We start from the raw sequence: 26,362 nt of genomic DNA, 5'->3' as shown, positions 1-26,362 counted from the left end.
TATTCATTTTTTATTGATCGAGCTCTGTGTCCCGGAGAGTTATGTAAGAACATATCTGTGAGTCTTGGTAGAAATCTTCCTTCAACTGAGGGAAGAATTACAGGGGAGAGGACTTATGGGAGTAGTAGTATTTTCCTGCAAATTATCTGACAATATCAAACTGTAGGTAACATCTGAAGAAAGGGTCAAAATGAGACTGCTAAGAAAACACTGATATGTAGTATGTTTCTTAGACAGAAACTTCTTGTGACATACAAATGTTAGTGACTGTCTCATCCCCACATTCCGTCTACATGCTTTGTTTGATTATGGGGATTATTAGTGAGACGCTGCCCACAGACATAAGGAATATTTTTAATATGTCTGGTGCATTATGCAAAGGTAATGGTTTCACTTGATGCACTATACTTGATTGTTAATTATACCTGTACTCATTTGTAAAGTGCATCTGTGTTGTTTCTTTCTGGTTGAATTACACTGATTCTGCAGCCAAAGGAAGCAATATTTCACCGACGACTGTTTTCAAGATATCTAATTTTGTTTTGTAGGTTTTACAATGTCTGATGGATATAACCAGCAGAATCAGTTTACAGCAGTACAACAGCTTCAGGATTCAAGTACACTGGAGTCTCAAGCCCTATCTACAAGTTACCATCCACAAAATCTGCTCCAAGTTTCCAGTGCAGATACAATTAATATCGTAAGTTGCTTTAAAATGAAAATCTTTCACCATTCTCTTACCATATCTGATCATCACTTGGGTAGCTGGAATATTATAATAAACAAAAAAAGCAAAGATGTGCCATTATTGCTGAGTTAGGAATGTCAGCCTGTAATTGTTATCTTCAGTCTTAACTTGAACAAACTCCCTTATTTCTTGCTGAGGCAGGTATCTCTTGGACTTTTCTGACATAGGTTCATACTAGGCTATCTGCCCTAGGGCATTTATAAGCCTAGCCAGAGTGTGTTTGGCTTTCGCCACCCATTTTAAATTAATTTTGCTATGCGTTTTTTGAGGTTAGTATACTGTGCCTCTGTCTAACAGTGACACAGAAGTGATAGCCGGGGTAAACCTACGATCTCCCATCCACTCATCAAGATTCCTCTTGAAGAGAGTCATTGTGGGACTCTGCCTAACCTGGACTGGGATTTTATTCCAGAGTGAAGGGAGCCTCTGGGTTATGAATCTGTCCCTCCAGCATGTCCTATTTATTTCAGTGCTGAGGTTCAAGTCTCTCGAGCGTGTATCTCGATGGGATTTGGATTTTCTGAGGTGCAGCATGTCCATTAATTCTGGGTTGGACATGGCTTTATCGTCAGGCACAGATCGCCTCTGAGCAGGCGGTATGCCACTGAGTAGAGCTGGAGTTTCTTTAACCGGGCAGCATATGGCATCTGTTTGAGCCCTTTGATCCTCTTGGTGAGGTACTTTTGGGGTCTTTCCAGCTGCTGCAGGTGTCTGGTAAGGTACATCCCAAAGGGAATTGTACTCAATTATGGGCCTGATGAGGGATGAGTAAAGAGGCACGATGACCTCCCTGATCTAGATGTGAATCCCTTCATGATTAGGTGGGCTATATAAAATGTTTTTCTAACCACTTTGGCCACGAGGTTGTCAAATGAGAGATTGCTATCAACTTGGGTCCCCAGGTCCCTAATGACTTCTTCTGTACTTAATGGATTACCACCTATGTGGTAATTTGTGGGCACTTTGTTTTTGCCAAAGGGGATGACTATACACTTTTTGGCGTTTAGCTTGAGGCCATGGCTCTGGCACCAGTTGTCTGTTTCTATGAGGCCCTTTTGGAGGATGCTTGTGTCGGCTGGAGAGTTGATTATGGCACCCAGTTTGCAGTCATCTGTGAACTTGGTCAGCCACAGTCCTTCTGTGTTGGCCTGTACCGCCGAGAAATATATACCGAACAAGAGAGGTCCCAGGACTGAGCCTTGTGAGACGCCACTTGTAACTGGTTTGGAGTCTGACATGGCTCCAGCAATTCTAACTATGTGGGTTCTGTCCTTGAGCCAGTTTGCAACCCATCTAGTGACATAGGGGTTTATATTTAAGCTGGTGAGCTTATCTATAATGCCCGAATGGGGTATTGTATCGAAGGCTTTTGCGAGGTCCAGGTAGGCTGTGTGGACCACCTTCCCCTCGTCAATGGCCTTGGTGACTGTTTCAAAGAAATCAACCATGTTTAAGAGGCAGGATCTGCCCTTAACAAAGCCAAACTGGGTAGGATCCAGTGTCTGTAGGTCCCCAATATCTTTATTTATGAGGTCCATGATGATCCTTTCCATAGCTTTGCAGACCAAGCTAGTCAGGCTTATGGGGCGATAGTTTCCAGGATCCGTTGAGGCACCACCTTTGTGGAGAGGGACCACTGTTGCTGTCGCCACTCTTTGGGTACATATCCTGTAGTAAGGCTAAGATTGAACAGTAGTTTTATGTTTGGGTTTAGCTCTTCTTGGAGTTCATGTAGGACGCAGCCCGGGACACCATCTGGTCCCATTGATGCTGTGTTTTTTGCTTTGGAGAGGGCGGCTCTTACCTGAGCATCTGAGATGTCAGGGTGGCAGCACTCTGTTGGGATAGATATTTGCCCTTTTGGTGGGGAGAGGGGGGAGAAGTTTGCACTGAACCTGTCAGCTAGGATGTTGGCAATGTCTGTGGGCTCGGTGTAATTTTTGTCATTTTGGACTAATTCTGAGCATATCTGGGAATTCCCACCCAGGTTCCTAACATAACTAAAGAAAGCCTTGTGATTATCCTTAGTGTCCTGTGCAATTTTTCTCTCGAAGCTGGCCTTAGACGATTTTATGAGTGCCCGTAGTTTTTTGCTAATACTGATCAGAGATGCCTTCCCTTTTTGGGATTTTGCTCTATCATGTAGTAGCTTCCTCCTTCTATTGTATAGTTTGTTTATGGCTGGGGTCCTTGGAGGATTGGGTCTTGGTTTTATTTGGGATTGCATGATCCATGCATTCCTGAAGGTGTTCATAGAATGCGTTTATAAAGGATTCTGCGGTCTGGGCCGTATTTTCCACAGGCCCGGGGGCTTTGAAGGATTTCGCCTCGGTTTTGAGGCGTGTGAAATTTGCTTTAGAGAAGTTTTTCACTGTGGTTTTCTGGGCAGGGGGTGGGGTCGGGATGTGAATATCCAGTGAGATTAGTTTATGGTCTGATCTTACCAGTGAGGGATACACTTCTGGTCTGGAGCATAGTGTCCCCATGTTGGTGATGATCAGGTCCAGTATGTTTTCCCCTCTTGTGGGAGTGGTAACAAGTTGTTCCACTTCTGTTAACAGCCATGTTAACTAAAGGGGAGATCAAGAGAAGATATAATTTCTGAATTAAATTTAATTAAAAAGTGTTACATTTTAGTTTGATTTGCAGTTGTCGATAATCTTGTCATCCACAATTTAGAGTTTAATACAGTTTAGATACTTAGTTAATAAAGGCAACATTATGTTGAAAAAATGGGTTCCTGGCAAGGAACCAAGGATGCCATTTGCTCGTTGAGGTTTTAGTCGCAACTGGGCTCTGAAAAACTCAAAAATGCAACTAAAATATCTTGCTGTTGTCTTCGCTGTTTTTAATTTTGTCAGCATTTTTCCCAAATGTGCTGTATAGCTGTGTCTAGAGCAGTCAGCTGTTGTGATTTGAGAGAGCATTAACTCACCTTCAGAACTTGGCTTCCCAGAGATTTTTTGTTTTTATGTTTAGGCTGATAAGAACAGCACTGGTAGTCTAGTACAGCTGGATTTACATTGAAACTCTGAGGGGAAAAAGATAGCATCTAATATTTGGGATCTTCCTTGTTGAGTCCTACATTTGCATTCTTCTTACCCATCAGTCACAATCTTGCATTTTCTCACCAGATTTCATGATGTTGTTCACCATCTACATAAGCACACCTTGCCTCTGTGCCTACTTTTTCTTCTGTCACTCAGGCAGTTTGAATCTGAATCCTTAGGCACATTGGTGAAAGCCTTTTGCATTTGATGTGTAGATATAATCCATACGTTGCCCTTCTGGCCATCAGATTATTAGTCAAGACCAACACTAACATTGCCTTTACTGTCTTGGAGTAAATCTTTAGATGAAGCCTCAAGTGCTGTTGGTTCAAACTTGCCACTAGCAGACATTAAAGAGAGATTTTCCTGACCTATCATGTTAATAGCATAATGTTAGAAGTTGAAAATGCTTCATGTAGAGCGATGTAGAAGGGTCAAAATTGCAGCCACTGGCTTCAGCCAGACACCTCTCAGAAGGACCAGTGCTTGGAGGGCTGGCCATAGCCTAGCCATCCTTAAGGAAAGTATGTTACTAAAATAAACCTTCCAGGTTCTGCATCTTTAACAGCTGAAGACTTAGCCTTTGCCAGTTATCTGCTTTTGCAGATGATGCCATCCAGTCTATTCTTGAAACTGATCTCTTTAAGTCTCACATTCACTTCTGCAGCTAAAACAGTTCAACACTGAAAGCACAAGTTACTCTACTTCTATTCATTCCAGCTTGTAACATGATTTCTCAAACAAACCATTCTCTTTCATTGCACATTAGAACTGCTTCTTAGGACATAACACAATTTCCACTAACACTGTCTCTAGAACTCTTTTCAGTCTAGAGGGTTTCTTTCAGACGTTGGAGACTCCTAACCATCTCTTTCAGGATTCAATTATTGGTAGAATTAACCATTTTTATATACTGCTACCAGTTATCTCTACCCTGATTTTATTGAGAGTGTACCTGCTTGCTCAAAAGTATGCCTTGCTAGCCATCATTCTTCTGTATTCTGGCAGGTGAGTCCCCAGTGGGGAACCCTTCCACACACAATATTGTGCTTAAACAATTGCTAATTATTTTAATGGTGTTTTTATTTTTATTTATCTTTTGTTAAATGAGCTAATTCCAAAAGGCTTCAGGGGAGACCCAAGGTGGTATTTCTGCTACTAGGGGAAATGTGGCCAGAGCATTGGGGAACTTCCACTACTCTTGTTAGTCAGAGGAAGGACTAGTGTGTTACACATCCTGACTTCCTGTTTCCTGTCCAGGCACGGAGGCAGCCAGGAGGAACAGGTAGAAAATATGGCTGATTCAGCTTTGGCTGAAAATGAAGTGAAGGTTGATGAAAATGTACTTGAAATGGTAGAATTGCTACTAGAAGTTTTTTTCTGATGCTGTGGGTGCAGAAGAAACAGTGATATTGGAAGAAAAGGAGATTGTAGCTGTAACAGAGATGGAGTCAGAGCTAAACTTTCAGAGCAGTTTGTTTGAAGGAGAGAAAGTTACCTCTAAGAAATGCATAATTACAGCCGTCCAGTTGAGATGGTTGCAGGATGATTATTTGGAAAAAATAGTGAACCAAAGTGAACCAGAAAGTGGAACAGCAATTTCATGGCTTGGCATCATGGAGAAAATAGAAGAAGAAAAAGGAGAGGAAGAGACTGTGTCAGAAAAAGTTCAAGAGACAAAAGCTTATGCACAGACTGTGGGAGAAGGAGCAAAGAAGACAGAAGAAATAAAAGAAACAAAAAAGTATACCAGTCTTGTGAGCTGTAAAAAATAAGAAAGTTTGGACAGGTATAAGGTTTGGGACTCTGTCATAGCACCTCAGGGTGTCAAAGCAAAAGAGGTAAGAGCATTCATTTTAATTAATAAAGAGACTTTTTGATATTTGAGACTGGGCAGGCCACAGAATTTTTTTGGGTGTATATGAACAAAAGAAATATATTTTATCCATGGTCAGAATGTCGTACAAGCTTTTTACAGGCAGACAAAAGAATAATGATCCAGTTTAGAGCTGGTTGAAGCAAAAGAATTGAAAGAACATTTGTTAACTATATGTAAAGAAGTAATGGACACTAAAAAATATATGATGAAAGGGGACTATGGACTGGGGGATGGGAGTGTGGAGTAATACTGAAAATGGAAAATGATAATGTTATGCATGTACTTAGTATTATTGATGTTTGTGGTAATAGAGGTTTTGTGAAATACAGGGGTCAACCAAAAACTTACTTTTGTGAAAAAAATGATCATTTAATCAGTGAATGTGATAAAAAAGATTTTATTTATGTGGTAAAACAGGGCCCAATGCAAAAAAATGTGATTTTAAAATACAAAAAAAGTGTCAATACTGGTCATTCATGGCTAGAATGTAAAATGAATGTACAAGAAAATGAAAATGAAGTTATACAGGATAAATAGATAGTAGAATATGTTATACAAGAAAATGTACAAAAAGATGTAACTGATAAAAGTAACAAGGAAAAAGAAACAGAGGAGACAAGTGAGGAAGAAGCTGATTAGTGCACAGTAAGAAATAAAAAGAATTCAGTAGGGAAAATAGTTAAAGAAAGGAAAAGAAATTCAAAAACAAAAATACTTAGAGAAAATAAGAAAGGAAAGGGATAAACATTTTATTATAGTAACTGTTCTTAAAAGCTGAAAATAATGTGAACAATATGAAAAATCCTAAAAGGAGCTCAGGTATATTACAGTGGTGTGCTGCAGTAGATCCACATATTATTGTTTTAGAAGATATCAAAGAGGATGGACCAAGGGCTATCCTCATTGCCCCATACTGGCCAAGGCAGCACTGGTACCCCATGCTTCATTCTGAGCATACACCCTCCCATCTTTCTACCCCCCCACTACAAACCTTCTCACAAAACAGAGAGGGAAGCTACTGCACGCAGGACTTGCCACAGTTAGCCGCAAGGCTGATTCCACAAAGATGTATTACACTTTAGCCTAGCTCTCAGCAAAAAAGTGTTAGACATTATTAAGGAGGCCCGTAGACCCTGCACCAGAAAATCATATTCTGCAAAATGGAAAAGATTCACCTGCTGGTGCAACAGCAGAAGCGCATACAGCACCCATGCCTCTCTACCACTGGTTCTGGACTACCTGGCAGAGCTTCTACAAAAGGGGCTGTCTTACCCTTCTGTCAAGACTCATGCTTCAGCTATCTCAGCCTATGTCCAGGCGGAGCAGCCCTTCTTCTCCAAACACCTCTTAAAACAGTTCCTCACAGGTGTAGCTCACATCAGACCACCTAGAAGGCCACCTGCACCAGCTTGGGATCTGAACCTTGTCCTGGAAAAGTTGACTTGACCCCCCTTTTGAGCTAGCATCCTCAGCAGATCTCAAGTTTCTTTCTTGGAAAACTGCTTTTTTGCTAGCCATCACTTCTGCCAGGAGGCTGTCTGAGCTCCAGGCCCTTATGGCCACTGAGCCTTTCATCATTTTCCATGTGGACAGGGTCTCTGTCAGAAGCAGTCCCTCTTTTATGCCTAAGGTGGTCTCCGATGTAACCCTCAACCAGGACATACACCTACCTACTTTCTTTCCTAAACCTAGCAATAAAGGAGAAAGAATTCTGCATACCCTAGGTGTACACAGACAATTGAGATTTTAGTTTGGCAGGACCAAATTAGTCAGGAAATCTGACCAGCTACTGGTTTCGTTCGCAGCTGAAGCAGAGGGGAAACCCATTATACAGCGGACCATTTCCAAATGGATCTCTCATTGCATACATTTCTGCTATGCCTTCCATGGAAAGAGTCCTCCCAAATCCATCAGAGCTCATTACACGAGAACAGACTCTACCTCCATAGCTTTCCTGAGAGGGGTTCCTACCAAGGATATTCTGGAGGCTGCTACATGCATCTATCCACACTTTTACCAAGCACTACCAGCTGGCTACATTCTCCAAAACCAGGGCAGGCTTTGCATCTGCAGTCCTGCAGGGCATGCTAGCATCCCTATAAACCTATTCAGCATGCCTCCACCCACTTCCTCAGCTTTGGGAATATGCACATAAGTGATGACTGCAACAGTGAAACACGAAGAACATAGTACATTTGTGTACACTTACCATAAATGTAGATGCTCGAGTGTATTCACTGTTGCAGTCCTGTTTCCCTTCCCCCGTGTCTTTTCTTATTTCTGTATCTTCTTAGGGGATCCTACCTATTGGGGGCAAGAAAAACCGATATAATGGCGTCAGCTGCCACAGTTTATAGCCCTGACGACCTGACATCAGCCACAGTCTCTAGACAGCCGATGCAGGAGGGAAATCCTTTACTCTGGTATTCAGGCTGGCCGAGGGCTACCCAGCAGGGAGAACCCACAAGTGATGACTGCAACAGAGAATGCACTCAAACATCTGCATTTATGGTAAGTGTACACAGCTGTACTTAAACATTTTTCATGTAAAAAGTATCTGTTAAAAACATGCTTTTCTTACATTGGCTGGGAAGTTGTTAATAAGCTGTTAATCCTGCTGCTCAGAAATCCTTACCTGAAAAATAAGACAACAAAACATCTCTAAGGAAAACATTTCAGAGGATTCTGTCATAAACAGGAACAAGGGATCTTCTCTTCTAGATTCCCAACCTGATTCCTCTGATTCATAGGACACCTGGTCATCACAGCCCCCTTTGGAAGGATTTGCCTTTTCTTTGGCTATTGCCAGATGAATGAGGTGTTTTTGTGGGAATAAATGGATGTTACCCCTGGATTGAGATAGTATATGTTGCAAGTATATATGGGTCATTCCACTGCCTTTCTGCAATTCGTGCCATCCTTGGAGGATGTATTTAATGCTACTTGTAACAATCCTAGTTATCAACCTTCAGTTTCCAAAAATGCAGAAAGGCTTTATAAAGTTTCTTAAACTTAAAACTGTTTGTTTTCCCAACTCAAGTCTGGCCCTGTAGCCATAGCCATATCTTCACCACCTGGGAAAAGGCTCTTGGTGTTCTCCAGTCCTTACCCCGTGAACAAAGAAGGAAAGGTGTAGAACAGATTTGGCAAGAGAATGTTTTCTTCTCTTTTAGCATATCAAAATCTTAACTCTCAGAAGTTTGTTCTATTTTGTTACAGACAGATTGAGAGAATTATCTACTACACTTCCCCCTGAAAGCAGTGCCTGTCTGAATTCAATTATTTGTATAATTTGTCAAGTATCAAAATATGTCTTAAGGAGTGTGCATGATTGTGCCGATACCCTGTCTAGGGCCACTGCTACACTAGTGAGGAGATATGCCTGGGTACATAATCAAAAGATTGCTGATGAGGTAGTGTCTGAAATTTTAAGTTCAGCTTTCAATAAGGAGGTATTGTTTGAGCCATCTGCTACTCAGCTCCTCTAACAATTTGATGGGAGAGTGAAATTAACACAAGTTTCCAAAATGTTTCAAGCCCCCCCTTTACAAATCTCCCCGATCCTCTTTCCAGTCTAAAAAAAAAAACAAAGCTCTCTGTCTTCTCATGCCAAACAGTAAACCAAAAAGAGATGGCAGGAGGGGAACAACCATAAACAAGGGTCTTTTCCTAAAAAAGGACAGTCTGTTACTTCAGAATGAGTATATCAGCATTCTTTCCACCAGTATCACTCATCCTGCCAGGGTCTCTCAAAATCTGCCCCAGAAACTGGCTCTTTGCATTCCCTTTGGCAACAGATTGTTTCAGATGCTTGGGTGCCAAAAGTGGTTCAGGAAGGGTACAGTCAGTACTGAATACAGATATCTCTTTTCAGGGGAGTTTGTCCCCACTCTCTGAACCAAACAGAATTTTTTCCTCAAGTTCTTCCGCATTTACCCACCCTAGGAGTCCTAGATCTGGTGCCATTAAATCAAAGGACCAAAGGCTTCTGTTCCAAAATGTTCCCATTGTAGGTCTTTCTTTTCTAAATCTGTATGCAAAAGTGGCAAAATTCAAGATGTTGAGCCTTCACAATCTGTTACCTCTCATTCCCAAGGAAAGCTTTCAGGTAACATTAGATCTAAAAAAACACATACTGTTACACTACCATAACCAAAGACTTCACTGAATGTCTCAGATTTTGTGTGTCTGGGTCACATTTTCTATTCTTTGCGTTACCCTTTGGGTTATCTGTAGCTCCAAGGGTGATTACAAAGTGAATAGCTCCACTCATAACTTATTGCAGACAGAATATATTTCATATAGGCACCTTACTCATCTTTACAGCATCTTTTTCCAGATGTCAACAGTCATTACAATGTGTTTTTCCCCTTCTAACTAATCTAGGGTTCCAGATAAATGTTCAGAAATTCTCCTTGACCAGATTGACTTTCCAGATTGTCTCACAGACACTTTGAAGCAAAAGGCATTTCTGACACAGAAGAAGGTGGATTTTATCTAGAAGCTTTCCCAAGCTTTTCAAATCATTCTCAGATTTCAGACAATATATGTCTATGTCCTGGAATTCCTGGTCTCTATGATTTTCATGATTTCTCTTGCCATATTGTTTGTAAGAAAGATTTGTTGATTTTCTAAGTAAACACATGGACCCGGACGTTTACATTCTTTAGAATTTCAGATTCCAATCTTAGGCTTTGTGAAAAAGGAATTGGTCTGATGGAGACTACAGATAAAATAAGTCCAGGGATCCCATTTTCTTGTCTTCTTCCAAGCCAATCTGTAACTACAGATGCTTAAGATTTCTTTTGGGGAGGCATTTTCAATGGGGGAAAGAGTGCAAAGCCTGCGGAACTCCTCAGATAGACCAAAGCACATCATTGTCAAAGGGGTATGTGTTGTGATCCATGCCTTAAACTTTCATCATCATCATCATTTATGACCTCTTCAGGTAATTACAGAGAAAACCACAGTAATGTGGTATAAAAACACGCAAGGTTGCACCAGATTGTATCGTCTGTGCAGGCTGACTTGGAAGGTAACTCTTCAGCACTCTTTAACCCTCCAGGTATCTTAAATAGCATCAGAGCAAAACATAGTGGCAGATAAGGTTCCACTGATGTCCAGGGTAAGTGTTTAGGAGAACTTTCCAAAAATCATTGCAGGGACTCCCTTTTGGCCTAGGCAACATTGATACTCCCTTTTTATGGAATTGTCCAAGGGGAATTACCACAGACTTCTTTACAAACTGGACGTACTCACACAAAACAGGGGAGTTTGTAACACCCCAATCTCAAACAGCTTTGACTGACTGCCAGGATGATTCAATTCTAATTCCTTTTAGGCACTTCTTTCCAGAGGATATGCATCAGGTACTAAAGGAGGCAAGAAAGAGTGCTACTATGAAATCTTATATTGGCAAGTGGAAATGACTTTATAGTTGGCAACTAGCCAGTGCTCTATCAGGGTTATGTACCACTGGTTCTCATATATTTGTATGCATTACAGTACTGTCATGTGGCCCCTCTTATTTTGTCTAAAGCTCCATCTTGTGGCTAGGTCTGCCCAGGGATCCTTACATTCTTCTGTGCATTTAGCGAAACAATTTCTAAAGGGAGATTTGCACATGATACCTCCTTATAAACAGGTTGTTCCTTCCTGGCATCTTAACTTTGTGATGGAAGTTAACCATGTCTCCCTCTGAACCTGCTCATGAAGTAGACATAAGGTTCATTACATAGAAAATGGTTCTTATTATTCCCCTGACATCTGCAAGAAGAGCATCTGAATTGGAAGCTTTCATGGTCGGTGAACAGTGTCTGGTCTTCCATAGAGATAGGGTCTCATTAAGACCAAATCCTTCATTAATGTGCAAAGTTGATTCAGAGTTCACTTTGAAAGAAACTGTCAATCTCCCAGTGCTCTACGTAGGCTCTCAGAACCAGGGAGAAATTATTATATATATTCTGGATGTGCCTAGGCAGCTCAGGTACTCTCTTGACAGAACTAAGTACTTTAGCAAAACTGATCAAGTATTTGTTTATTATGCTGGGACAAAGGAAAAACAACTCACGTAAAAACAGACTATTTCCAGACAACTGTCCTCCACTATTGTCTTTTGTTATTCCCATTATGGTGAACCAGCTCCAGGCAGTATAAAGTCACATTCTACTAGAGTCCTGTCTTCCTTGATGGCCTATTAAAAATGTGTGGACTCTAGAAATATTTTAGAAGTTGCTACATTGTCCACTGTACATACCTTTACAATACAGTGCAAATTGGATTAGTTTCTAGATTGACAGGCTTTTTTGGGATCATTCTTCAGAAGCTCCTGGATCCATATTCTTACTCCTTCCAGGCTGGGTAGGCCTTGGTGATCACTCCATATAGCCTAAAGACTACTGCAACAGTAGGGATGATGAACGTAGTACAGGTTTGTAAGATTCACTCACCCTTAACAGTAGATACATGAATTCCTCACTGCTGCACTAGCCTACCCCAGTGACAGTACAGTCAAAAGTTCAGATCTCATGCATGAAAAAGAATGCATCATAAATACTGTGTCATTAAAGCCACAGGTTCAGCTCTTAACAAGTAAAGTTCCAGAATTAGATCAGTTCGACTGTAGTAATAAATGTGTATATTATATAAAAAAAAAATCACATAGTTGTATAAAGCATATTCAAGTAAACTTACAGATAAGCTTCACATACATGTATAAAAGACAGATAAGTAAACTTCCAGAATCAGATCATTTGAAATCTGGTAATAAATGTGTCTGTAATGCAGTTTATGCAGTTACAGTTCTTATTATTTATCCAATAAAGTTGTAGACAGTAATGATAAAGTCTTACAGCATTCAGTAGTACTGAAAAGTTAAATGATGTCAGCTAAAAAATGGCTGTGATAAGACAGTGGGTGGAGTTTCACTCACAGAACATTATGTTAAAATCGGAGGGTCATGAGATTAAATGTGAAAAGTTCAACAGTTAAAATTAATTTATATAGGTGCAAAAATGCACAGTGTTGGATTACTACTTTAAGGTTATGTCAGGAAAAACAGTTTAATTGATGTTTCAGTTTGATTTAATAAAAATGTTACAGCCTTTCCATGCTACTGTAGTACATTACCAGTTTACTTACAGATATGCTGGAGTTTATTACCAGCAAATGTTTATTTCATGCAGAAAAATGTAACTAAAGTCAGGGCAACAAGCAGTGCTATTAGTTTGTAATTGTTAAAGATGCAAATGTTATTTTAAGAACCTGATACTAAATACAGTCAAGAATTTTATCCACCCAACCTGGCAAGAGAGATGAAAAGGAGAGGTTTAAAAAAGGCCTAATTATAAAAAGGACACCTGGACATTAAAGCAGGCTTTCCAATACCTCATCTCTGACTGGGACAATGCAGAGTAAAATTTGGCAAGATCTGCGGGTCAGATGTTGACTGTCTGTATGTGTTATTTTATTTGTTTATTTATTATTTATTTTTATTTATTTTACATTTGTTGACCAGGTTTGTCCGACTGAGCTGAAGTGCCCTTTTTCAGCAGAGACCCGGGGAGAAAAGCTCAAACATATTATACAATTTTCGTTATAAATTAGCATTAAACAGCAATGCTACAAGATTATTACAAAGCATTAAGTAGCAGTACAATGTTATACAGTGTCAATATTCAGGAGTATAACACAGTTCTTTCAAGATGTATAAAAAGAAATAATGTGTCATTAGTATGAATATAGTTTTGGGGGCAAGTGTTTACAAAAACCCAGTTTTATCATACTGTAGCTGCATGAAGGCAAGATAGTTACACTAGAATGTTTCTCTGAGGCAATTTGCTTAATAGGTTTTAGAAGACAGCAGAAAGAGTAGTCAAGGAAGATTAGAGAGATCTAGTGAGAAGAGTGAGTTAAGGGCAGAAAGTAGATTAAGGTATGAGAAGTAGGGGATGCTTAAGGAGGGAGAGTGCAGTGGCAGGATCAGTGACCTTCTAAAGTGCTCTTTGGTGGCTGTCTTAAATTGTTTAGGATGTGTAAGAGTCGTGATTTCTAGTGGGAGCCTATCCCAGGCAATAGTGGGGGAGATAGCTGTACATGTTACGTCCAAATTTAGACTTGGGTTTGTAGATTTGTAGTAGGTCTTGGTTAGAGCTTTGGAGAGGTCTGGAGGGAGAATAATGGGAAATGAGAGGGGATAGTGCTGGGCAGAGGTAAGGCTGGTATAGGATAGAATTGATGATCTGGAGCTGAGAGAGAAGAAGCTGGTGGGGTAATTCAAGCCAGTTTAGGTGAGAGACAATGATGGGATTTGTACATTTGCTGGGCAGCAAATCTAGTTACCTTGTTGTAGGTAGATTCAAGTTTGGTCAGGAGTGTTGAGTTAAGATCTGTGAGAATTTGAGAGTTGTACATTAGACTGGGTAAAAGGTAGGTAAGAGAGAGAGTAATCTTGGCTTCAGAGGTAAGGAATTTCTTGTTATGGTAAAGGAGCCCTAGTTGTAAATGAGTCTTTTTGATATAGTTATTAACATGCAAGTCAAATTTAAGTTGATCGTCTATGGTTATGCCTAAGAGCTTAGTGCTGGATTCTACCTGAATGGGAGTGTTATTAAGGGACTGTATGGAGAAGAAGAGTTTAATATTGTTGAATTTTGTTTTTGGTAGGAAGAGTAACAGCTTTGTTTTTTTTAAGGTTAAGGATGAGCTGGTTGTTGGAGAGCCATATTTCAACTAACTTAAAAGATGCCGGAGTAGCTGAGAAGAGCTTAGAGGAAGAGTTGGCTGTGGTGATGACTGTAGAGTCATCTGCATATTGCACTAAAGATGACTGAGGACAGGAGATATAGAGCTGATTAGTAACGATATTAAAAAGTAAAGGCCCTAGGATAGACCCGAGAAGTACACCCATTTTTACAAGGAGAGGATGGGAGAGTGCAGAGTGTCATCTCACTGATTGAGATCTATCAGTGAGGTAGCTGGAGAACCCTGCAACAGTATCAGAGGAGAAGTTGAGGTTATACAGTTTGTGCAGCAGAAGTGTGTGTGACAGTGTTGAAAGCTTTTGAGAGGTCCAAGAATAGGCAAGAAATAAGTTTATGGTCATCCACGGCTATAGAGACAGTGTTGAGGAAGAATAATTGAGCTGTAGTGGTGCTATGTTTGGGTCCGAAGCCGTGTTGAGTGGGTGTAAGCAGATTTTAAAGTTAAAATGTATGAGTTAAAGCAAGTATGTAAATGTTCTCATGTTTTCAGACAGCTGTTCAACACTACTAGTTTTCAGTTTGTCTATATTCAGACAATACTGAGAAGTAAAGGTACTAATAGCTTAGTTTCCAGAATGTAACATTACCAGTTTTCAGTTATGTTTTTATCTGTGTTTAGGTAACACTGGCAACAAGTATTCCTTAAATATTAATTTTATTTTAGTTAGTTTCCAGATTATAGCATTTATACACAACCGTTTTAGATGTCCAGCAATGTAAACATTCATACTCAGTTATGTGTTGAGTATAGTAATTTCAGTCCAGTTTTAGAATATAATGTTACTACTCAATTATACATTTCTGCTTCACATTACTCATTCAGATTTAAGGGTAATGTGACAGAATTATTTGTAACGGGCTTATTATTCACATTATCCAATCATTAGTTTTAAGGGTGAGGTGACAGAATCATTTGTACAGTGATTATTTAAGGGTAAAGTGACAGAATTATTTATAACCAGCTTATTAAAATAAGGTATCTAAAGAATAGTAGTAATTCAGTATACTCAAGGTATAACAGGCAGGCTTAATTTGTTAATTAATTTACAGATTACAGTGCACTTTATTTACATTAGTCGGAAAGTTAAAAGGACACTGGCAGGGCAGAATATGCAGTGGTACATATTTGAAATACAGAAAGTGTAGGATGTTCTTCGTGTTTCACTGTTGGGAGTCATTACATTTGGGTAATCTGCTGGCAGGTTGCCCTCAGTCGGCTTGATTAACAAAGTCTTGGGTCCTGCGTCGGTTGCTGTCCCTTCTTCCATGATGTCAGGGGTATAAAACATGCAGCCGATGCCATTACATCAGTCTTTCTTGCTGCGTGGTGCCCGAAGCAGATGCAGCTCGCAAGTGCCGGTCAGCCGACTCCTGAAATTTTCGTTTTCGAGTTTCAGAACCGAAGTCTTCAACTAAAAGCTATGTACCCCATTGGGGAAACTTTTTCTTGCTCCTTACCGATGTCAGTAAAAGTTAACAATTGCATTACTTGTGGGAAGCAAATACCTCATAAGGATTTTCATTTGCACTGTATTCCTTGCCTAGGCACTGACCACAACGTGCCTTGCTGTCGGTTTTGTGCTAAATTGAATCAATGCACGATTAAACATTGGTATATTTTTGCTTCTAAATATTTTGATTCAAGATTTAACTATCCAGAAATGTCATTGGTTAGCAATCCAACTACCAGAATACCTAAAAAAATGCAAAGAAAAAGACAGAGACAGACCATCGAGGTCCAAAACCAACGACAACACTTCTCCTATGCCAGTCGCCGGTTCGCCGGTACTCAGTGAGGCACTTTCGCAGCCCCTGATACCCGCTACTTTTGATTTGCAGGCCTCTACTGAGACCCATTCGGAGTCCAGTATGCCGCGAGATGCTTTAAGTATTGAACCTGTGGATGTCTCTACCTTAGATGAGTCCGGAGCCGCTGTGCAGGCACCAGCTTCTAAGGGTGTTTTCAGGCCTAAAGATTTGTATATTAAACAGACGCCATCTTCAAAACTAAGGCCAAAATCTACCTCTATGTCTAAAAAAATGATGCTTGGGCCACGTATACAGGCCCCAATGCCTAAAAAGCAAGAGATCAAAATGGCCGAAGATTTAATTACCCTGATCAGGGGTAGCCATCCCCCTAAGAGGCCTAGGCAAGGCACTGACTTTGAATATTCAGATCAGGTTTCTATTTCTTCTTATTCTTCTTCTGAACAGGATTTATCTATACCTACTTATGAGGACTCTGATGCAGAAGATTCCATCCCTTCTGCTTCTCCCCCTGAGGATTTCCCTTTTGGAGAAACTTTACATACCTTAAGGGAACACTTCCACTGGGAAAGTCAGGATTTCTCTGAATCTAAAAAGAGACTTAGGGATTTTCTTCTTCTTCCTCAGCACAGGCCTTTGGCTATACCTCCTGTTTTAGACATTGTTGATGATGTTTTTTTCAGAATCCAGTATGACTCCTGATTCTCTGCCTCTGGCTCCTAGTAAGCCAGACAGATATGACAGGGTTCCTGACTCCCACAAATTCCTTTTCAAAAACCCTACTGCTGATCCTGAAGCCATTTCTCAGGGTCCCAAGGCATTAAGGCCTCTACTGCTAAAAATCTTACCCCTTCTGACAGAGATTCCAAGGTGCTGGATAGATGGGGTAAGAAGGTTTACACGTCTGCAACCTTGGCAATCAGGGCTTTAAACTGTCAATTTCATATGCTTAAATATCAACAGCATGTCATGGATTTACTCTGACTGTGTGGAAAATAAAGAGTTGCAGGATTTATTACATTCAGCTGAACAAGTTGGAAAACATACTTTGCAATGTGGTTTTGATTCTTTGGAGGCTTCTTGCAGGGCTGCTGTAACTGGATCTGTGATAAGAAGGCATGCTTGGCTCAAAGAGCAAAATCTGCCTGACCATGTTAAAGCAAAATTGTTGGATGCTCCTTTACAACAGGACAGTCTCTTTGGTAATGAGGCTGAAGAAGTTTTAAAAAATATGGAAGATAAAGCTAAATCTATGCAAACTGTGAAAGATTTCTTACAAGTGCAGCCACCCAGATTTAGTAGGCACTGGCCTACTAAGAACTGGTCCTTTCCAGTCCCCTCGAGAGCCACTCAAGTCAAATCCAGACATTCCAAAGACTCCAGGTTTCAGTCACAAGGAACTTTTAGAACAAAACAATGGGGTGCCTCCACCTCCAAACCTGGAAGCAACAAGGCACCTCCCTATGGTAAACAGTCTCAATGACTTTCCTCTACAATCACCAAGCACTTACCTTTTGGCCGCCCCTTTGGGGGGATAACTGACACTTCATGCACAAAACTGGCAACTGATTACCCAGGGCAAATGGGTTTTAAATATAGTATCCCAGGGATACAGATTTCATTTCCACACGTTGCCAATCCCAAACGGATGGCCAGATCTGCCTCCAAATCAGTGGGCAGAGGCCCAGAAACAAGTTCTGTCCCTCATGAATATGGAGGCTATTCAACTAGTACCAGAAGAGGAAAAGGGACAAGGTTTCTATTCAAGACTTTTCTTGGTACCCAGAAAAGACAAATCATGGCATCCAATTCTGGACTTATCCATTCTAAATACATTTCTGGACATTCCAGAATTCAAGATGCTGACTTTTCAACAGTTACTACCTATGCTAGGCAAAGATGCCTGGTTGGTAACTCTAGACTTAAAAGAGGCTTACCTGCATATCCCAATCAGGGAATCTTGCAGAAGATGCCTCTGCTTCAAAGCAGGCTTCCTGCATTACCAGTTTTCTGAACTGCCCTTTGGCTTATTTACTGTGCCCAGGGTTTTCACAAAGTGCCTGGCACCAGTAATTGCATTTTGCAGGCAAAGAAATATTCAAATTTATCCATACCTGGACGATTGTCTAATTCAGGCAGAAAACAAGGACACTCTTCTAAAGCATCTGGCATTTGTAAAAAGGGTTCTAACTTGTCTAGGGTACACCATAAACGAAAAGAAATCACAACTGGTACCTTCTCAAAAAATTCCATTCCTGGGTGCAAAATTGAATACAACTGCCCAGATGACTTACCTTATGCCAGAAAAGCAAATTTAATTGATGACTTACTTCAAACAGGTGGCCACAAAATCCCAGCTGTCTGCAAGACAAATTCTGCAGCCCATGGGGTTCATGGCCTCCTGCATTCTTCTATTTCCATATGCAAGACTGCATATGAGGAAACTTCAGTGGTACCTAAAATGTTTATGGAGTCAACATTGTCACAGCCTGGAAACAATGATTCCTATTATACCTTGCCTGCAACTAGAGTTCCTATGGTGAGCAGAGGCCTGCCACCAAAACAAGGGACTGCCATTCACTCCACCCCCTGCTGCCCAAACCCTAACTACAGATGCATCAGACTATGCTTGGGGGCGCATCTGGCAGGGAAATACATTCAGGGCAAATGGAGCCCAAATCAAATGCACCTACATATCAATCAGAAAGAGATACTAGCTGTACAGAATGCTCTGACAGCCATCAAGGACTACCTTCATCCAGAACAACTACTGATAGACAGACAACACCACAGTCATGTGGTACATAAACAAGCAGGGGGGTACCCATTCCTACCCCCTTTGCAGACTAGCCATGGCATTGTGAAACACGGCCTTGACTTATCTAATACATCTACAAGCTCAATTCCTGCCAGGAAAGCTAAACACTCTGGCAGACGAACTAAGAAGAAATCTTATGGACCCACATGAATGGAAACTGGAACCACAAGTTTTCAACATCTTGACACACAAATGGGGGAGACCAGACATAGGTCTTTTTGCCTCACCCCAGAACTATCAGTTGGACAAATTATGCACAAGAATTCATCACAAAAAAGCTTGGAAAGTGCATGCTCTATCATTCAGTTGGAAAGTGGATGCTCTATCATTCAGCTGGAAAAACCTATCAGTCTATGCTTTTGTTCCTCTGCCCCTGCTCTCCAAAGTCCTACTAAAAGTCAGACAGGACAAACCAAAAATGATTCTGATTGCTCCAGACTGGCCTCACCAACACTGATACCCACTCCTGCGCAATGTGTCGCACCTTCTTCCGTGGCACCTGCCTCAGACACCTTACCTACTGCCTCAGCAGAACTACCAAATTCTGCACACTCAGCTCCAAACTTTGAATCTTGCAGCGTGGCTAATCAGCTAATTTCACCCTTGGCATCTCTCAGCAAACCTGTGATGGATGTCATTTTGGAGGCTAGAAGGCCTAGTACTAGACAATCTTATGCTGACAAATGGAAAGGATTCTGTGCCTGGAACCAATGACAAGGAATAAGCAGAGCAATGCCCAATATTCCTCAGATTCTGCAATACTTAACTGAGATGCTTCACAAAGGCCTGTCTTTTTCTTTCATAAAAATCCACACCTCTGCCATTTCAGTTCATTACAACACAGAACCTCCCCTCTTCTCTCATCCTCTGCTAAAGCAGTATTTCAGAGGGGCCAAAAATTTAAGACCTCCCAGGAGAGCACCAACTCCTGCATGAGACCTCAATTTTGTTTTGGAAAAATGCACTTTACCACCTTTTGAGCCAGCTGCTACTGCAGACCTAAAATTTCTGTCTTGGAAAACAGCATTCCTTTTAGCAGTCACTTCAGCTAGAAGGATTTCAGAATTACAGGCTCTTATGGCAGTGGAGCCTTTCATTATTTTTTTATCCGGACAGGGTGGCTTTCAGGACCAATCCATCCTTTATGCGTAAGGTGGTATCCAATGTGGCTCTTAATCAGATCATTCATCTGCCAACTTTCTTCCCCAATCCACAGAACAAGGGTGAGCAGATTCTGCATGCATTGGATGTAAAAAGACAACTTAGATTATACTTAAACAGGACAAAATCTCTAAGAAAATCTGAACAACTATTGGTGGCATTTGCTGCAGGGGCAGAGGGAAAGGCTATTTCAAAGCAGACTATTTCCAAATGGATAAGCCATTGTATTTGTTTCTGCTGTATGCACCATGGTAAACCTATCCCCAAGGGGGTCAGATTTCATTCCACCAGGGCTGCATCTACTTCTGCAGCCTTTCTCAGAGGGGTTCCTACCAGAGACATTCTAGAAGCTGCTACCTGGAGCTCAGTTCATACATTCACCAAACATTACCATTTACCTCTCTTCTCTAAATCCAGAGCTGGCTTTGCCACTCCTGTCCTGCAGGGGCATTATAGCTGCTCCTAATGCTGTATAAATCCATCCTCCCAACCATAGCTTTGGGATTCTATCCAAATGTAATGACTGCAACAGTGAAACACGAAGAACATAGTACAGTTGTGTACACTTACCATAAATGTAGATGTTTGAGTGTATTCACTGTTGCAGTCCTGGTTACCCTCCCTCCAGCCCCCTGTTTTTCTCTAACTATACCTCTCCATTCTTTTACTATGATTAAAAGCCTTTTTGGTGTATTTGCTTTTGTTCGGAGGTATATGTTTTGTGTTTCAAATTATATATATATATATATATATATATATATATATATAGATATATATAGATATATATAGATACATACATATTTTGCTCCCCATTTGGGGGGCGCCTGACATCTGGGGCAAGAAAAACTGATATAGTGGCATCGGCTGCATGTTTTATACCCCTGATGACCTGACGTCATGGAAGAAGGGACAGCAACCGACGCAGGACCCAAGACTTTGCTAATCAGGCCGACTGAGGGCAACCTGCCAGCAGATTACCCAAATGTAATGACTGCAACAGTGAATACACTCGACCATCTACATTTATGGTAAGTGTACAGAACTGTACTTTTTAGTAAATTATTATAACTCAACTATGAACAGTCAAATGATTATGAAACAAATATTTCAGTACATATTTAAAGGGACTGATGATTTTAAATTGACATTTATTGCCACATACAGCAATGATTATAAAATGTTTACATGGATTTTTTGTAAAAATTGGTCCATTGTAAGTGATGCCAGATCAGATAGGAACAAGATGGGGGACAAATGTTTGTGTATCGTAGGGGACCTAATCCTAAGGGTATATTGGAAAGAGCCCCAGGTCGGAAGGGAATATCTTCAAGGGAAATTGAAGTAATGTGGATTTTTTTCCCATTTTGTAAGCATATGTACATAGGTAAATCATTTGAAATAAAAGGTATTGAATATAAATTAATGGAAAAATTAAACTGAGAGTCCAAGGAGCTGGTATTTGTTGCCCTATATTCAGCCTGCCCGTGCTTTTATGTGGGCAAGACTTAACGTAGAGTGAGACAACGGGTATACGAACACAAATATAGTATAAAGAAAGGTAATTTAAATAATGCATTGGCAAAGCATATTCATGAATTCCCTGAACATTTTTTTAAATATATGGTTATAAAGAGTGTTAACCCCAGTGCAAGGGGTGGACCTTGGACTCTGCAGTTGCTCTGCATTTGGAGAAAAAAGAATTGATTTGGCAGATTTTATTTAATGCTGATATTTGAATAGGTGTAAATGAGCAAAACTCTATATCTTGTTTATTAAAATTAAAAGCTTTGGACCAATAATAGGTTATCTCTCTAGGGGTATGTGAGTATTATATATATAATGTGGCGAGGTTAGGAGAGGAGGTTCAGTATGTGTTCAATATTTTATGTTTTTATATTTATACTTTTTTACCATTTTCTGACATTTAAACTTAGATAAATTATATGTTTAACAAAATATTTATTTAAATTAGTTTTTTTTGGAAATATTCTTCTTAAAGTTTAAATAACGTTACATGTTTTTATTTAATTGATTTTAAGATTTTTTATATGTTATACTTCTATGGGACTTTTTTCAATTAACAGCGTTTTTGTTTTGTTTTGTTTTGTTTTGTTTTTAGCTGGTGACATAGGAATGGGTGTTGTCTGTAGGAACCAATTGAATGTTTCAAAGGGTGTTTACATTTTAAGTTAACCAAAAACAGATTTCTGAAGAAATCCATAAATTAATGGATGAAAGTGCTTATTGTTGATTTTTTAATATAATAAATGTTGGCAGTTGTTGATTTTATTAATATAATAAAAATTGTTGGACTTTTCATTGTTTGTGTTTTATATTTGCATATATATATATATATATATATATATATATATATATATATATATATATAGTTTTATATATGCATATATTTATATATATATGTTTATGTATATTTAAATGTGTTTTATATATGTATATATATATTTTTTTCATATATGTGTGTATATATTTAGTTTTGTATAGTTACATATATATTTATACATTTATATATTTGTATATATTTATAAATGTATATAATTATGAATATATATACATACATATACATTATATATATATATATATATATATATATATATATAAAAACATGTATACGGATGTATTAACAGATATGTGTATTCACAAACATATACAGATATATATCGTTTCATTCTTTTTTATTTTTTCTAACTGCTCTATTCGAGGCACTCTCAGGAGTAACAGACAAATGGAATCTGTTACTATCCTTGCCTCATAGAGAAACAATGGGGGCTGTTGGATGGATTTCATTGGTCAGAGTGGAGTGTGTGTGTGAGTTTTGCTAAACTTGTAGTTACAAATAGAAATTTAGCTGTAATAAAAACAAAACTGCCTGATTTCATTTGAACCTGAATTCCTAAACTTGTGTTTCTTGATGTCTGTGTTATGAAGTATTTTTGCTAGCATATGGGTTAAGTGCATTTTTTCATATACAATGTTAGTGGCCAAAAGTGGTAAATATTTACATTTTGTTAGTGGTTTAGTTTTCAATGCTACCTGACACCTCTTCCTCTTCATACTGGCATCAGTACCAAATGTTTGAATGTGTTCATATTGATATTTCTTTTGTAAAACATGTTGTTTTTGGCCTTAGAGCTAAATGTGCAAGTATATAATATGCAGCAGATGACATTTCTTTACACTACAGTGTCATGTGAACCTCACTGGCTTAAATCTGGTATTATCAGTGAATATCCATATGTAACATCATAATAGTAATGGCAGACAGACTGTTGCATGATCAAATATAGTAAATACAAAAGTTTAACAACTTAAATTTTAAATAAAAGTAGTAGTTATTGGATCAGAAGTAAGGTTGACTCTTACGTAGGAAAAAGCACATTTCTTTCTAAAACACTTAACAGCCTGATAGTTTGAAGTATTTTTCATTAGCTGTCATTGTCTAAAATTCATTTTGTATTTGTAGACTACCCATTTGCTGCAAGAACAGTCCCAGAGTGAAATTCAGCTGCCAAGCCAGCGCCCGGCATTTCGCGAAAGTAATGATGATCACAGTAAACGTACACACAGGTTAGTTGTTTAGTAGTTAAATATATTATCACTGGCACTGGATGGATTTATTTTACAGAAATTCAGGAAAACCGCTGTGAATAAATTAAGGATGGACTTTCTACTCTGCAAAAATATTTTTATTAGCAAAGATTGCCCCCCGAGTTTGAAGGTGGCAGAACAGAAGTCTGCAAGATACTTATTTTGACTGCCTTGAACTCACTTTCTTTTTATGTAAACAGTTCTGAAGTAGTAGTTTTAAATACATTCTCTGGGGAAAGAGATGATCATGCAAGATTTAAATTGCTGGTTGTCACTGTTAAACAATAATCATACAAAACCATTTATTTGTAGTGTATAGTTTTAAGAAATGTTATCAGGTTGAACTGTTGATTGTACTTAGGATCTTTCATTGAGGTCCTCTACAAAGAGTAGTAGCTAAGAACTTCTTCTTGAAAATCTTCTCATTGGGCATACATCTTTCATACTCCAAGTTTTGATCTTAAAACAGTGCACACACTTATCACTGGGATGTGTAGTGGTATTGTGCATCTGGTCTGTGAGGGCTGTTTTCATCCCTTGTTCCCCAAATGTGTCTAATTGAACTTGAGTAAACACTTCTGCCAAAGGGGTATAAATTATAAACTTGACATACTCCATCCACAAGGAGAGTTGGAGGGTCATATAATAATGAATGGAGATAAGTAAATATTGCGGAGGTCCTTCCCCAAGATCAGCTGCCATAAGAAGTACTCCCATATGTTCTCTGTCATAATTTAAGAGGCCCTATGTAGTAGGTAATGATGTAAAAAATTTTAAGCAGTACTAGAATAATCTCCCAAAGTAGGTAACACTTTGTAGCCATAGAAAGATAGAGTTTAGGTGCTAAAGTGAGACCTCTCTCCTGAATCATGGTTCAAGCAGTGGTGTGTAGTAAAAGTGTGAAGTGAAAACCAAGTGGCCACAGCACAAATGCCTGCATTTGATATAGTCTTGTAGCAGGCACTAGAATCAACCACTCCTGTTGTGACGTGATCTTTGTTCCCAATGACCAAAAATGTGTCTAGCATCCTGTTGATAAAAATGTTATTTAGTTAGCAGTACATTTGAGAAAGGTGTATTTAGCAATATCTCATGCATTCTTTTCAAGTAAAATGCAAGCTGATAAAGAACATAGAAGATTTAAAGGATGAAGATTCTCTCTTCTCTGGATTCTGCTATTGGAAAGAAAACAGGGATAAAAATGGACTTGTGTATGGAAAGCGCTGAAAATAATTTTCTAGAAACTGTTAATTAGTTCAAAAGGATGACTGATCTTTGAAAAGTGTTACGATTCCCTTCAAATAAGGGTATTTGTCTCCAAGACTCTGTAGCCATCCACAAACCCTTTTTCTCATTTTTACAAATGGGATAAGGCTGTCAGTTCAACAGTGACAGATGTTCTTCGTTCCCCATTGCTGCAGTCCTTACTATTGGGGTAGTCCGCTGTCCAGTCGGCCCGAATACCAGAGTATATGGCTGGCGTCGGTCAGGGCGCGCATGACCGACGTCATATCCTCAGTCTTTTTTGCCGCATGGTCCGATGCAGAAGCAGTTTTGCGAGTGCAGGTTGGCGTTCTGAAATATTTCCGAAGCCGGAGTTTCAGACCGAATCAGAGTTGGCTGAACATTTTGGTTTTTCTTGCCTCACTATTTAACCGGATGTCAGAAAAAGTGAATAACTGTATTTCTTGTGGGAAACAGATACCTCATAGGGATTACCATACCTTGTGTATACCTTGTTTAGGGCCTGAGCACGACGTTGTTGGATGCCGCTCTTGTGCTAGGTTTAACAAACGCACTATTAAGAGACGGTTAGACTGTGCCAGGTTAGTGTTTGGGAAGCGTTGCAATTATAAAATGCCGTCGGATGCTCCGGCGCCGCTTTCCAAGAAGCGCAAGGACAAAACAGCGAAGCCTAGGGTTGATGAACCGCAGTCTCGGACGCCGGTTCTTTAGAAGGCTCTGTGGAGCCAGAGGTTTTACCAGGAGTTTCTTTGGAGTCTCAGGCAGAGACTTTACTGTTACAGGATGTGCCTTCTCAGGAGGTAGGCCAGGCTGAGGGGCTTCTCAGGTAACTGTTCTTCCCTCTCTTCCCAAGGTAGTTAGAGCCTCTCCTTCTGTTGCCAAAACTTCTTTGAGAGGTAGGCCAAGTTTAGCTTCAGTGGGGCTTCTCCTAGCACTTCAGGTTCTGTGCCTAAGAAACATATGCTTAAAATGGCAGAAGATTTGATTACTATGATTAGAGGTTCTATGCCCCCTCCTGATAAGAGGCCTAGGGTGGAACCGGAGTTTGAGTGTTTGGAACAGTATTCAGAGGCTTCAGAGTCTTCTAGATTAGCAGGAGTTTCCTCCTTATTCTGATTCTGATGTAGATGATTCCACTCCTACAGCTTCTCCTCCTGAGGATTTCTCATTTTCAGAGACTCTGCATTCCATGAGGGAGCACTTTAAATGGGAAGGCCAGGATTTCTCTGATTCCAGGAAAAGGCTTAGGGAATTCTTGTTTTTACCCCAGCATAGGCCCTTAGCTATACCTCCTGTGTTGAATGTGGTGGAAGATGTTTTGCAGAG

General features: G+C 39.8%; 1 protein-coding gene across 1 annotated transcript in view; it reads left to right on the top strand.

Moving 5' to 3' along the window:
* Window positions 1-26,362, top strand: part of ZNF236 (zinc finger protein 236) — a 1,651,223-nt gene that overhangs the window by 797,568 nt on the left and 827,293 nt on the right. The window contains exons 16-17 of the mRNA XM_044067103.1: window positions 549-700; window positions 23,667-23,770. Of these exons, the coding sequence (XP_043923038.1) occupies window positions 549-700; window positions 23,667-23,770 (256 nt within the window). The remainder of the gene's footprint in view (window positions 1-548; window positions 701-23,666; window positions 23,771-26,362) is intronic.

This window comes from Protopterus annectens, chromosome 3.part1 (genome assembly GCF_019279795.1).
Source record: "Protopterus annectens isolate FY-2018-M chromosome 3.part1, PAN1.0, whole genome shotgun sequence".
Taxonomy (NCBI): Eukaryota; Metazoa; Chordata; order Ceratodontiformes; family Protopteridae; genus Protopterus; species Protopterus annectens.
This window is presented reverse-complemented; position numbering and strand designations above follow the sequence as displayed.